At 39.6% G+C, this 14,360-nt stretch overlaps 1 protein-coding gene across 2 annotated transcripts in view; it reads right to left on the bottom strand.

The window, feature by feature from the left end:
* Nucleotides 1-14,360, bottom strand: part of hspb8 (heat shock protein b8) — a 37,034-nt gene that overhangs the window by 7,067 nt on the left and 15,607 nt on the right. The window contains exon 3 of one of the 2 annotated variants that reach the window (XM_028824796.2): nucleotides 2,294-2,975. The exons of the other annotated variant lie outside the window; for it this stretch is intronic. Within the exon in view, the coding sequence (XP_028680629.1) occupies nucleotides 2,807-2,975 (169 nt within the window). The 3' untranslated portion in view covers nucleotides 2,294-2,806. Of the gene's footprint in view, nucleotides 1-2,293; nucleotides 2,976-14,360 lie in introns of those variants that run through there. 2 annotated transcript variants of the gene reach the window in all.

Consider the following 14,360-nt stretch of genomic DNA (forward strand, 5'->3'; position numbering starts at 1 on the left):
TTCAGAGATCAGTTGAAAAAGTTTTAATCGGTTGTAAAAGTGTGCACTGCTGTGGGCGGGGGTGTATTATTAAGGGATAAGTAAATGTCTTGTAAGGTTTTATAGGGCAGTAAAACGGCACTATTGGGAGACAAGAGAACAGGTGGAAGTCAGCCTAAGTAAATGGAATGCACAGTGGGGCTGAACTTCGATTTAAGCCAACAGCTTGAGTGAAATCCAGCTGCTACTGGAGGTGCCCCGGACAGTTTTAACATTGTTAAGAGATTGTATTGAAGGGGAATTTTCAGCTAAGTTTCACCTATCCTTCTAAAAGAGACTTCCCTTCTACAAAAACAAACCCAAACCAACGTTTGTCAGTAAATCTACCTACATTGGGTAGGTAAATGAGGCCTAATATGTCCTGTAAATAACATTTATGGTTACTTCCACTTATATGTTTGTATAACCCTGCAAATGTGTTGGTTTAAGAATCCCTCATTAAATGGATGAACTTGCTTAACAAAAGCAACTTTTGTTTCACTTCTAATTTTCTGTCAGTTACGCTCACGCTCCAGGCCGTAGGCATGTCTCTCTTCTGGTTTACTGCAGCAGTTGATTTGCACTCGTGCCCTGGAGATGGCCCATCCTGCAATGAAGAAATCTTCTTCCAGCAGCTCTGAAGGATGTGTGTGGGTTTTTAAAAGATGAAACAGAAAGTCCCCTGGTGGCTCCATCCAAACATTTGAAAATCACACTGACGCGTTTTATGCTGAGCGGACGGCTCAGTGTACAGATGAATTGTTTGACACAAACTGAACTCTGGGTTTTATAATTCAAATATGGTAACCATTTTAATGTTATTAAAAGTGTAAATGTTACTCCAATTGTTTTTCTAGGAAAATGTCCAGGGCTTTAGAGGAGGATATGGGCCTTGGCCCCTTTGACAGGCTGAGTGCGTTTTGTTGAAAATCCTCAATGACACGTTTTTCAAATTCCTCACAATTTACTGGATGGTTTGTTTTGCAATGGCTGCACCTGCTCTGAAATTACGTAACAGTCGGGTCCAACTTAAGAAAATCTGAACAGGGTCAAATAACGTGAAACACATGGCTCCGTTGCAGGACTCTGCACACTGCTGACATGTGGGCTGCAGCCACATGAAAAAGGCAGAATATATTTCTGTGTACTGAATCTCTTGAAAAATGGTCCATTTCACTAAATGTAAAAACACAATTCACAACAAAAATTTACAGTTTAAGAAACATGAATTCAAAAACACTACATCAATTTAATACAAATAAATAAAACATACACTGAGCCACGTAGCCAGGGTGTCTTACTGAGTGTTCCATGGATACATCTGCCCATTTAGATCAGATCAAATCCGAATGTACCCAGGAATCATTTATACTCAAGACAAAAGCTAAAATATATTTTGACCACATTGTCAGAATATAAAAACTCAAAGAGAAAGAAAATGATGTAAAGAAGAGAGATGTAATATGCTGAGTTACGAATTTAACAGCTGAGAGGCATCATTATCATGGACAAATACTGTAACTATTCATTAGGTCACCAAAAGTTAGAAATTCTGTCTGTAAGGAGTTTGCATATTCACCCCCTGTCAGGTATTTCTTCCATATCCTACAGATGTACATGGTAAGTTAAAAGGCACCTCTAAGCTGAATGTCTAAGTGTACCCTCTAATGAGCAAGGGTCCCTGCTGTTAGGACCCCAAGACAGACATTCAATTAAGAAGGTTCAGCAATTTGATGAATAAATGAACAATAACTAATGATGGTCAGTAAGCATTAAGTGAGCGGTGCTAAGGGCTGTTATTGGTACCACACGGTTCAAAATTTCAGCCTTATCACTGTCTGTGTGGAGTTTCCACATGATTTTTCTCCTGGTACTCTGGGTTGCCTTCTTCATCCAATAAATGTGCATGTTGAGATAACTGGCAACTCTAAACTGGTTCCATATGAATGAGTTGGGTGAGCCCTGTGATGGAGTAGCGCTCAGCCCATGGCCCAGATAACATAAAAACTACAATTTGCAAAATTTCTAAGAGCCACTAGATGTCAGTAAAGAATCTGATGCACTTTAACTGAGTAACTGGGATTCATTGACAGCAGGCCTACAGGGTACAGTGCTCAAGGACTGTGGCTGAGAGGGAATTTACCATACTGATTGTTTAATCAATCATCACCTTGCATTTCTGTAAAAGATTTTGATCACTACCACAGACTATATTCCTATTGAACAGATTCAGATTTCAAGTAACAAAAAAAAAGAAAAAAAAAAAGAAAACAAACACAATGAAATTACTGTATTTTAAAAAATACTATTACACCTGCAATGTTACTTGCAAAAGTCTGAAAATGAATTAATGGTCAATAAAACATTTTATTGTGTAAAAAGAATACAGCAGTCTCAAACTATTTTCATTACTCATTAACAATAACACTTCCCAATAATATATTTTAAAGAATTATTAGTTTAGGAAAACTTTAGTCTGATATACAAATATCATTACACAGATTTGTAAGACCTCTATGGATGAAATATATAAAACAAAATTATTTACATATGTTTTACATGTAGTATAAAGAACAGATGGTAAAGGAGGGGATTTGGACGTACTCGATGAATACAAGTCTCTGTAATCAGGCAGCTGCATAATGCCTTGTTGCGTGGTGAGCTGTTTAAGAGTTGCAGCATTTTTTCTTTCTGTTTTTTGGGATGAAAATGAGGCAGTGGACAGATAGCAGATAATGGTATGGATCAGCACAAACACCGGCCTCTGTTTTTCAGACCCATGGCGATATCAAGCGACAGCAGCCTCCCGAGTGTCAAAATCCGTCTTCTCTTCTTCTCCGCCCATGTAGTCACAGCCAAACAGGTAATAGGGTGGCGTTTGAGGTGCTTCAATTATAAGAACTCCCTCAGGGGACAAGGAAGCAAACACTGTTAAAGGATCCACATCTGCAGGGATTCTGGGAAAAGACAGTAGGAACAGGTAAGTCTATGCTCTCATCGGCAGCAAAGGCTGCAAAATGTGAAAAAGGAGTTTTATATCGATGGCTGAAGGTTCAAGGTTAACTGTTTAGTCTTGAATGACTGTTAAATCCTGAAACTTGAAATCTTCTGTCTAATCTTCCATGCTTCTTAAAATTACAAGACAGTTTCTTAATTCTGCATTACATTTCACCTATTCTGCTTTCACTTCTCTCTCTCTCTTTCGCAAGTGTATCAAAAATATAAAAGTTAACGTGCATTCGTCTGGTATACAAGCCCACACTGTTCAACTTATCGCCACCAACATTTGCAGATTCTCCATTTGTATAGATGCGGGAAGACCAAAGTCTGTATTTCGTTTTAAACATTTTCCTCTCAGGGAACTTTCTTTCTTGACTGTACCTGCACTTCAGCAGAGAAGCACCCCTAGGAGGCATTCTTGGGACTTGGCACACGTATGCAAAGCTGCTTTCAAAGGGGAGTTCAGTCAGTGAAATTTTGGTCCAGGTCCAAAATTCCCCCCAAACCACGAGGAGTTTTATTTAGCAACTTCACCTCAGGCAGGGCAGGTACCCCTGGTTGTTTTATGCCACTGTATAATAATGTATAAATGTATCATAAAATAGGGTCTGATCTTAAGTTACAATAATGAACAAATGCAATCTTGTTTAACTAAGATCATATAAATTATTGTTTATTTTTTGTTCACAATGAATACATAATTCAAATATTCACAGCTTAAGATGAAAAAAGTATGTGAACCCTTCAGCTATTGACTTCAGCAAAAGCTACCTGGAGTGACCTGGGGCCTCATGTATAAACGGTGCTAACACACAGAAATGTTGCGTAAGAACGTTTCCACGTTCAAATGTATAAAACCTACACTTGGTGTAAAGCCATGCACTTTTCCACGGTACCTCACACCCTGTCGTACGCAAGTTCTCCGTTAGGTTTTGCAGACTGGCGGCACCCAGCGTCAAAGCAGTGCTACTGTTCCTGTGTGGTTACCCTTTCTTAGATCCACATCCACAACGGCGGCTCAAGTCCTCCTTGTAGAACTGTTTGTACTTGCAAGTTACCATGAGGTAATTGTACTTATGATACAGTTATAATATTGCACAACCTGAGCCACTTTATAAAGCACATATTTACATATGATGAAGATATCATTTTTAAGATGAAATGCAGCAAAATATGTTGATTATATTATACAGATAAAACTAATGTTGACATTTTGTGGTTTTTTCACACTGTGTGCCTTTTTTTTCACTGTACCCTAATAAGCTTTCATATGACACTCAGACGGTGGGCTACGAGTCGCCTTTTCACGCCGACTTTGATATGTGACAACTTTTTTATTTTGGGCACTGTGCGACTTTATGAACTTGAGCTTTCGAGTTTCTCTGACACGCTATGTCACTCGATCAACTTCCTTTTGGTACTTATACAACTGTTTAAACCAACAAATAGTACGTTTTTGTTTGCCTCCATCTGGTATTCGCTGAAATACTTCTATTTTTCCTTGTACTTTTGCCATTGCCTTTTCACAGAACGCTGGGCTTAAGGGCTATTTATACTGATTTGCATATTCAAAGAGGTGTAATTCTGGGAGGAGTTGGGGCGGGCCAGCAAGCACGTGCACGTGCGTTTATTTCCACGCTGAGCGGAAGAACGCGGAAGTTGGCAAACGCACAGATTCCTGCATCTGGATTTTTCTGTGTATAAGCAAATTTCAGCTTTTGTGCTTACGTCATGTTATAGTGCGAATTCTACGCATGGTGTTATGCATGAGGCCCCTGGAGTCCAACCAATGAAATGAGTCAGGAAGTGTACTTTAGAGATACTTTGACCAATAACAAAAAAACTCAAAAACTTTGTGTTTGCTATTCACAAGAAACATCTGCTGATGTTAAGCATGCCTTGTAAAAAATAGATCACCAAAGTTCTACAGTCAAGAGTTGTTGATTTGGATAAAGCTGGAAAGTCATTTCAAAGAGTTCACATATTTGTCAGTCCAGTTAGACAGACTATGTATAAATGTGGATGCAGCAAAATAATGATCCTAAATATCAAAGTAAGCCTACTACAGAATGGCTTTAAAAAAGAAAATCTGTCCTTTGGGATGGCCTGCTAAAACCCAGATTATAACCAGGTAGAGATGTTGAGGAATAAATAACCTGAAGAGAGATGTTTGCAAAATTCCTCCTGAACATTGTGCAGGGCTTCCTGGCAGCAAGTGGAAGTGCTGGTTTGAAGTTATTGCTGCTGAAGAAGTTTCGACCAGTTACTAAATTCAAAGGTTCACTTACTTTTTCCACGGCCGACTGTGAATGTCTGATGGGAATGTTCAATAAAGATATTTAAGATTAGAATTGTTTGTGTGTTATTAGCTTAAGCATTTTCTTGCCAGTGTATATTAGTGTCCTTTATATAGCACAATATAGCAAGGCACATTACGAAGCAAGCATTAGTAAGTATACAAATCAAAGAAAAAAGATAAAAACACAAGATTGTTTGACACATGGTAAGTACACACGAAAAGATTAGTGAAACTAGTGTGAGAGGCACAGAGGGTTAATCCTGTTGTCTCACAGCTCCATAGGCCCATCCCTGTCATTGTCTGTGTGGAGTTGCTACATTACCTTATTGTCCTGGTGCTCTGGTTTCCCTGCTTCAACATAAAAATGTTCCTGATGGACTAACTGGCAACTCTAAAGTGGCCTTGTATGAATAAGTGTGAGTGGGTCCTGTGATGGAGTAATGCTCAGTCCACAGCTGATCCTGATTGCATGCATCTCTGTCAGGATAGCCTACATCAAAGCACAATTCTGAAGTGGCTTAAAAAGAGATGGATCAAATAATAGACACATTGGACTGAAATCAAATTAAATGAAAATGTGAGAGAACACTGGAGCACCAAGAGAAAGCCCCACATAGACACTATAAGAAGACACAGGCTGCATATGGAGAGCAACCAAAGATGGGATTTAAACACAAGATATCAGATCTAGGAGAAGCACCACCATGAACCATTATTTATCACCGTCATGTGACACAGACACACACACACGCACACACACACACACACACATTCAAAGACTACACATTGGCTGATGTGATGAAATCATTGAGGCGTCTCTTAGGAGAATTTGCTCCACAGACAATTTAAACTAGATGTAGCTGGGAGTCAATGCCAGGTCTCCGATGTCTTGCTAGATTTCTTCTTAACCCTTACTATGTCTTTAGGTTAAATTTGATCATTTTTTAGTTTGAAATCAGTGGAAGCATTTTGAATTTCATCTGTTCAGGATTAAATGTTGCAACTTTCCTATACTTCTCTAAATTAACAAACAGTAACAACAAGTTAAACATCCCATAAATGTTTATCTTGCTGTGTCTTTGGGGTTAGTTTTGACTCCCAATTCACTTTGAGAGGATTTTCCACTGCATTTAAGGCAGTGTGTTAACAACCCATAAAAACCACTCAAGTCCCATTGTGTTCGGCTCAGGGCTGTTAAGTCTTTTAATAAAGCACTCTAACTTTACAAAAAGCAAAAAAAAGGTTTCCAAATATCATATTTTTGTACAGTTAATGCACATTCTGAGCACTGAAGAGCAAAAGTAACTAAATATATATATTTACTTATTTTTAAATGTACCGTGCCTGCAAACTGGTATGTTGAATGAAACACTGCTCATTTCAGTGGCCAGCATTTGTTATTAAATCCTAAGCTCGTGAACCTTCAAGAAACTGCCCAGAAACAGTCAAATCTCATTACTTTCTTGAGTTTAATAAATACTTTAAGGCACCTGGGAGGGTCACACTCCACAGGTGGGCGAGACTTGTCTGAGGGAGTGGGAATACCTGGAGAGGCCGAGTATAAAAAGTCATTTGAAATGAAAGACAAGTTTCTTCACAAGTGAATTAGGGGAGAAGGTGAATCTACGACTCTAAAGCACAGCATTGTGGGAACAACGTCTTCCTTGTTGACGTTTAATGCAGAGCTTTCAGGAAGCAACCGTTGTTAATCATTCAGCAAAAATGCACACATTTTGACCATACAAATGGATATCTGATTGGGGTTATGTGACACAAGTAATATGAGAATCAACCCCCTCCCATGGATGGTTCTCACATCTTTTGCTTCTGTCCAGCGTTGATCTCCTATCAATGCCGCAGACATTAAGCATTCAATATTTAATTTCTCCACGAAAGCAAGACTGAAAATTCTTCTTGTCCCCCCCTCAAAACTTAAATAGGGACAACAGTTGTAAAAAAATGTCACTTCTGGGTGGATTATTCCTTTCATATTTATGAGAAAATAGAAAATTGGCTTAGTTCACTGGAATAAGGCAACGTGAAGAAAATTAAGTGTATGAAGACATCCTTTAAATTGTTTCACAGAATCAACAAATCCAACAAATTTTAGTTACTGTGGACCTGCTGACCAGGAGGAAGTAGATGATCAGGCTGACAAGAAATACATAAGAGACGAGGAGATGGACACTTCAGGAATTAGTCAATTTAAGATGTGAAAGCTTGCATCACCCTATACATATGGGTCTTCTTGTCTTACTAAACAGCATGAGCACAGTAAACCACTCTCCTCTAAACCAGTGCATAGCAACTTGCTGTCTCTTTTGTCAGACCCACACTATCCAGGTCGGAATCATGCCAATCCTGGCAGCACTGGGTGCAAGATAGGAGCCACCCAATGATGGAGTGCTTGTCCAGAGCACAAGCTTAATTAATTAGCCTAAAAAAATATAAGAAATTTGTGATGAGCAACAGTGAATTTTGGAGGTGCTAGTTTCTAAACTTGTGATGGGCTGGCGCCCTGCCCAGGGTTTATTTCCTGCCTTGAGCCCTGTGTTGGCTGGGATTGGCTCCACCAGACCCCCGTGACCCTGTAGTTAGGATATAGCAGATTGGATAATGGATGGATGGTTTCTAAACTGATGCCTAAAAACTAAAAAAGTGTGCCAGCAATTAATGAGCTCAATTCCAGAGGTGATTTGATGAGTATTCCTTTTAAATTCTTGCTGAATGATAGTCATAACACAAGACTTAATAGCCCTTTATCATCGGAAACTAAATGTGTCGTGAAACACTATCTGCAAAGGCAGGGGTGTGAAGGCGAGAAATGTGTCCTCTGCTATTAACTGCCCGAAAGGATGAAAAACCTGATTCACGCTGCCTGAGAAGTGAAGCTGCCACCTCCCATCTGAACATAAAAGAGCTGAGCTGACGAGTCCAGCAAAAGAAAGCATTAGCAGAGATGTTTGTCTTCACTGGATGGCGAGTATCGATTGGTAAAAGTGTGTCACACAGAAAGGTCCCAAGAGTTCAAATCCTTTATGCCACGTACTAAAAGGGGGCTTTTAGAGAAAGAATATTAAGTGACCTCAGCAAAGAGGAGAACATTAGCAGGGAGATGAAGCCGTAGAATCAAATCACTTCTAGGCACTAAACAAAAAAAAAATGAAAAGAAAGTAGCAATTCTCTCGTCGTCTGTACATCAGAGATAACCAAAGCCGCAGGCTGCAGCTTTCAAATTATTATCTCTGTGAGGAACAGAGGAGTGAAGGGGGGTGGAAAGAGAGTGAGAGCGGCGGCTACAACGGATTTTTAAAGATCTTCAGCTTTGAGCTCTAGACACAATCGAAGGAGGATGAATGAGCTTCTCATAAAAATCATCCCTACATCAGGATTGGGCTCAATGGAGTCGCTCTCAGTTGCAACATTTGCCGACAGGAGGGAACATGTAGGGGGCTCCTAACTGATCACAAACTGGCGCACAGTCTAAACCTGTGACACAGGAAACTTGAGGGAGAAGTGGCTCACAGTGGCAAATGGCTACAAACGGTCCCTTGTTTCTACTGCTGCTTCAGAAAAGGGTGTGGAGGATAGAAGGTAATTTTCATTTACTGAAAGACCTCCTTTAAATATTACTTAAAAAAAAAGAAAAAAAAAAGAAAAAAAAGAAAATGTGTGAGATATAACCAGACTTGTACATAAGCCTGGGCAGCAGGCCTGCGGCCTCTCGATCAAAGCATGTGAATGCCCTGCCTGGATGACTTCAGAATTGAACCATCATTTCAGTCAGAAAACAAGAAAAGGTTGGCATTTGTCAATAAACCATTTAACATTAATGTGCTTTGTTACCAGCCGACCTTTACTTCACATCCTTATGCATGAATTACTTCACTTCACACCCTTAGTATATGCATTACTGTCAAAACAGCAGTTTGTGCTCACTATATTTAATTCTGTGAAGACATTCATTAGTCTTTATAAAGTGTCATTTATATCAGTCATCAATCACTACAAGTCACTTATAGAAGCAAAGAACAACAGAATATGGTATTAAATCACCAATGTTTACAAACATTGATGCTGTGCATTAGATGAACCAAAATGGCCAATCACAGAAGGATTCTTGGCAAGCAGTTCTTGACTTAGAAGAACAACATGGTCTCTCTTTTTCAGGAGGCTGAGCGCCCTTCATGAAAATCAGGTAAAGTTAAGGGCAACTGAAGACTGTGGGGTGCAGTGACACAAGATGCTACAACAATGAGTTTGTGTCTGGTTCAGTGGCTTCAGGAATGACTCCATGGCTTCATTGATAGTGACTTCAAGCAGAGCACTTATACGGACAAAAACCCTTCTGGTGAAAACCAGGTGCCAGGTTCACGAGAAAGACAGCAAGTGGAAGGGAATGCTTGATGGTGTACAATAACAGTAGGCAGGGGTTAAACACTTGTTTAGCTGGGACCAGAAAGGAAGCTGGGCTTCACTTTTACTTTTCTTTCTTTACTTAATTCTTTGTCTTACCCTTTCATAGGTCTATATAGGCCCTGTTTTTATATTTTTGACCACTTTGGCATTCCTCAGTGGGCGGCTGAGACAGCATCACTTCTGTTATAACAGACACATGGGATGAGGTTTATTAAAAAAAAAAAAAACAGATATCAAGGGTGGCGTGGAGAACAAACATACTTTCAAAGGAAGTCAAAAGAAACAAGATGTGCTGCAATGCCAGAAGTAGAATTAGCATATTTTCAAAAATAGCCTGTTCTGTTTAGGACCATAAATGAAACAAATCTAAATAAATAAGGCAGATTATCTGATGCGTGATTAGCAGTTATGTTGAAGCTTCTTTAAGTCCACCCATTCATAGATTTTACTAATTTTGCTTTGCTCAATTTGTCGGGTCAGCTGGGGCCTGAGTCCTTCCAAGAATCTTCTTAGTGCAAGGTAGAAAACGGCCTATAACTGATTGGGCTGGGATTTGATCACAGAACACCATTAATTACTACATTAACGTGCTACCCTGCTGCTTTTGATGAGAGATGTGGATGCTACAGAGTGCAGGCCTGCTGCACGTTTTTGAACTTAAAGGTATTTGCATGTTTTGGCATACGAGAGGATTCTGAGAATCAGATCTTGTGTGCTTTACCTTTTTCTTCAGCACAAATGTGGCTGCCGTCTTTTTCTCCAACAGGTGAACAATAGAAGCTGATGCAGGTGAAACCATATCAGAATTCACAAGGTGTTAGTTCAAGACACTCAAAAGTGAAGTATGCGATCACTGCACTGTTCTAATCCGATAACAATAATAAAGACACTCCAGGGAGTTTAAGAGTCTGTGTGAATTCCACAGTAGTCTACCAACAGAACATGAAGGTTTCAGAAATCCCTTCTCAAAAACTATTGTTGGATCTAAGGTCTTGCCACTAAGGCGTGCCTTTAAAATTCTCTTTCACATTGTAAAGCCCCTACTTCATAGTCCTGTGATTATAAGGCAGGCTTGCACAGATTGGTGGGTCAGTGGCCTACCATTATGAGGCATGGCCATGAGTTCTTATCTCTACTAAGTGACTGATCTCAGAGGTGTGCTTACAAGTCATTGAGAAAGAAAGAAGCAAAGGGGAAAGAAAGAAGCAAGTGTCTGGGTTGTAGAGTTTTTTTCTGTTATTATTAACTGTTCACCATTAGTATAATTACAATGCTGAGCCTTGTTAGGTTTATCTCTGGATGTGTGCATTTATTTAAATGTGCACAATTAACCCAGTTATAAAGCACCAAGATGCATTTACATGCTGTTTAAGCTTTGTTTCACAAAAAAAACTCACTAGCTGAAGAAGATTTCTGCTTATTCTCTTTGGTTTTGGTTAGTGTGAGTCCAGACATCACCTGCCTGACTTCTCTAGAAAATCCTACTGAACTGCAAAATCTTACTTATTTCTGCTGTGTACAATTGCTCTCTCAGACAATTGCACAAGCATGACAGTAAGCTGTCTGTCCATTTCCAAGAGTGTGCTTGCTTGCATGTGACTAAAGGGAGTTAAGCCAAAGCAATCTCAACAAAGGATGATGGAAGATGCCAGGTGTCAGATATACTGTAAGGTGTTCTTGAGGCTCTTTCGAACTTGTTATGTGTACTCCTGACTAAGACAGGGTGCACATGTCGACTCCTTTTCCATTTTCACTTGTAGAGATGATGATGAACCATTGAAAAGCACTGATGTCACTTCTTGTTTAAAGACTGGATGGCCATGCCTCTTCCACCTCCCCAATTCTAAAAATTAGACAACCTGGAAGTTGGTGCTCTGTTGAGAACTCAAATCTGTCAGAGACACAACTGCTTGACAAAATTTGTATTATTTTGACAGACTCAATCTGTCCACTATTACTTATTCTGACCTTTTTGATTGTTTTGATATTTCTTCTATCCATTAAACAGGTATTGTCAAGGAGACTCTGAAAATATTTCAATTTCGCCTGGTTTCACGTAGTGAACTTACATATCTTTATCTACTTCCTTCACAGCTAGGAAATGCACCCAATTCAGCAAGAGGTCAGAAAACGAAGCAAATGGTCAAAACCGGAGAACAAAGAGAGAAGCGACAACACCTGTAATGTCAACCCAAAAATTCAAGTCTATTTCTGAGCAAAAGTCAATCCCAAAAAATTCTCAAAATAAAGCACATAGATCACAAATAATGAATCCAATTGGAGATAATGTGAAGCTGGATGTGGTGAAACTTATGTAGTCACATCATGCAACCGTGATGAGTTGTGAAAAGGATTTCCAAGACAACAGGAAATGTGTGAACCTCAATATAGTGACACCAAGAAGGGAAGAAAAAAAAAGTTTTGAAAAAGACGGAAAAAAAACTGATGCTAGAAAATAAATTTTTGGGTCACAAATACTCAGAAAACATGTATGAATTATTTTTGCTTCTTCAGGAAAGTCTGAGAGAAATGAAATGCAAACAGGAACTATAACGGAAGTCGCCAAAATGGAAGAAGATCTACCTTAGAAGACAGCTGAGGATGTCTTCACACCTGAGTTGACTACTTTCAGTACATTATGCAGTCTTTTGCACATCCAAGCACCGTAGTAACATGTCCACAGATAGAGGTCAGACAGTACTGTGCGTACAACTGATTTATTGAGGCACAAATAGACAGAACTGCTAATAAACAGTATAAATACTACAGCTTTCTACTTGAATACTTGGAAGTTTGAGGTGTATGTCACCATTTTGGATTGATGCCATGATCTGAAGTTGGACAAACTCGGGCTTGACAGACCAGCCCCAAGATTCCACGTTAGAAATCTGCTTTAATGTAGTGTAACAGTTCAAAATTTCAACTACGACCTCTGAAATTCCAACTTCCCACTTCAAATGAAATGCGGCACTTTAAGCCTGGCTATAATCTGCCTACTTTTCTGCTTTCTCCCATATATGTTCTGTTCGTCTTTAAAGAGATTCCACCAAGCTCAAGAAGATGGTCTACATCAAGGACACAAATTCATCTCAACTTGTCTTTATAGTGGTGAGTTAGCACGCCCATTCAGATAATCCTCCATTAAACAGAATTTTTTCCCATTCTGGACTCCAATACCTTATGAGCTTTCCTGTGTTTTATATTATATCACTTCCTTGATCTTCTTATTCCTTCACAGGGTGACAGGAAGGAGCTTTGGGTGAAAGGCAGGAACAAACCTTAATAGCATCACCCGACTATCACATGTCAAACACACCTGGTTTTGAAATGTTGGATGAAAAACTGGACAAGTTAGCCAAAATTCATTAGAACCCAGATCTCTGCAGCTGGGAGGCAGCAGTAATAATCAATATGCCAGCCAAACCTACACACAGTGAAACACTGGACAGGTGTTTACAGCAGGTGTGGACTCAATTACAGAAATGAATAAATAAATAAATAACCAGGTAGAGATGTTTGCTTTCACAGTCACACTGACTGAAGTGCCTGATGGGGGAATGAAATCTGCAAGGTTTCAGTCAAAACGGTGTCGAAAAGGACAAATTCATTAAGCCGAGTGTGGTAGGGCCGTCTTCTCAGTAGACACATTTCTGTTTACTGGCAGGAATGGGCGCTTTCAGAGCAATTTTTACCCATTTGAATACATTTTAGGAAGATTCCCTGCAGGTAGCCCAGCTACAAAGCGCAATTCAAGGCTCAATGCCGCCCTGGCTTTTTGTTCACCAGCAGACAAATACTCTTAAGTGCATTTACTGTGGGATTTTGCTGAAAGGAACCCTTTAGTTTACATCGCAGTGCCTCGATAATCGAGCCAATCCCTCATTTTGTGTATCAACCTGCAATCCGCAGAAAAAAAAAAAAATCAAAAACGCTTCACTCCCAATAGAAGCCAGAGAATAAGTTGATATTTCCCCTGAAGGCAAAACAACATGTGTAATCAAATACGCTGCAGGCCTGAATATTTTCATAGGGCATATTGAAGAAGACAAAGAGAAAATTTTGTTTTATTTGTGGCTATCCTAACTATTTTCATTAAATGTGTCACAATAGAAGAGGCCAAAGCAAAGTGCACCACCAGAGTTAACACTGAATGGTCCAACAAATAAAATGCACTAAGCTAAGATTTATCTTTCATCTTTAAATAACTGCCCTGAACGTGCCTAGGCAGTTGACATGTTATTTCCTAATAAGGACTCCCTCAAGTTTCTGTGAAAGCCTCCAAGTTAGTCATGGGGACGTGGTGTACTGTAAATTAAAAGAAGGGAATACGCAACCTGCCAGTTCTGTCGGACATCTGCCATAAGGCTATGTGGATTTTTCCACAGATAAAAAGAATCCGTCCCAGTACTGCAGTGAGAAGATTTACCAAAACAGCTCATCACTGTCCAATTTTGGGGGCTGGGAGATATTCAGGGGCCAAAGCAGTACACCCTGTCCCTCAGCATTTCAAATTTAACACCAAAACAATACATGAACTACCAGCTTTACTATCCCATGGGACCAGAGTGGTGAACATGCTACCAGGAGCATTCAGACGAGATTAGAGAGTACAAAGAGTAATGGA

Source organism: Erpetoichthys calabaricus, chromosome 18 (genome assembly GCF_900747795.2).
Source record: "Erpetoichthys calabaricus chromosome 18, fErpCal1.3, whole genome shotgun sequence".
In the NCBI taxonomy this organism is placed as follows: Eukaryota; Metazoa; Chordata; class Cladistia; order Polypteriformes; family Polypteridae; genus Erpetoichthys; species Erpetoichthys calabaricus.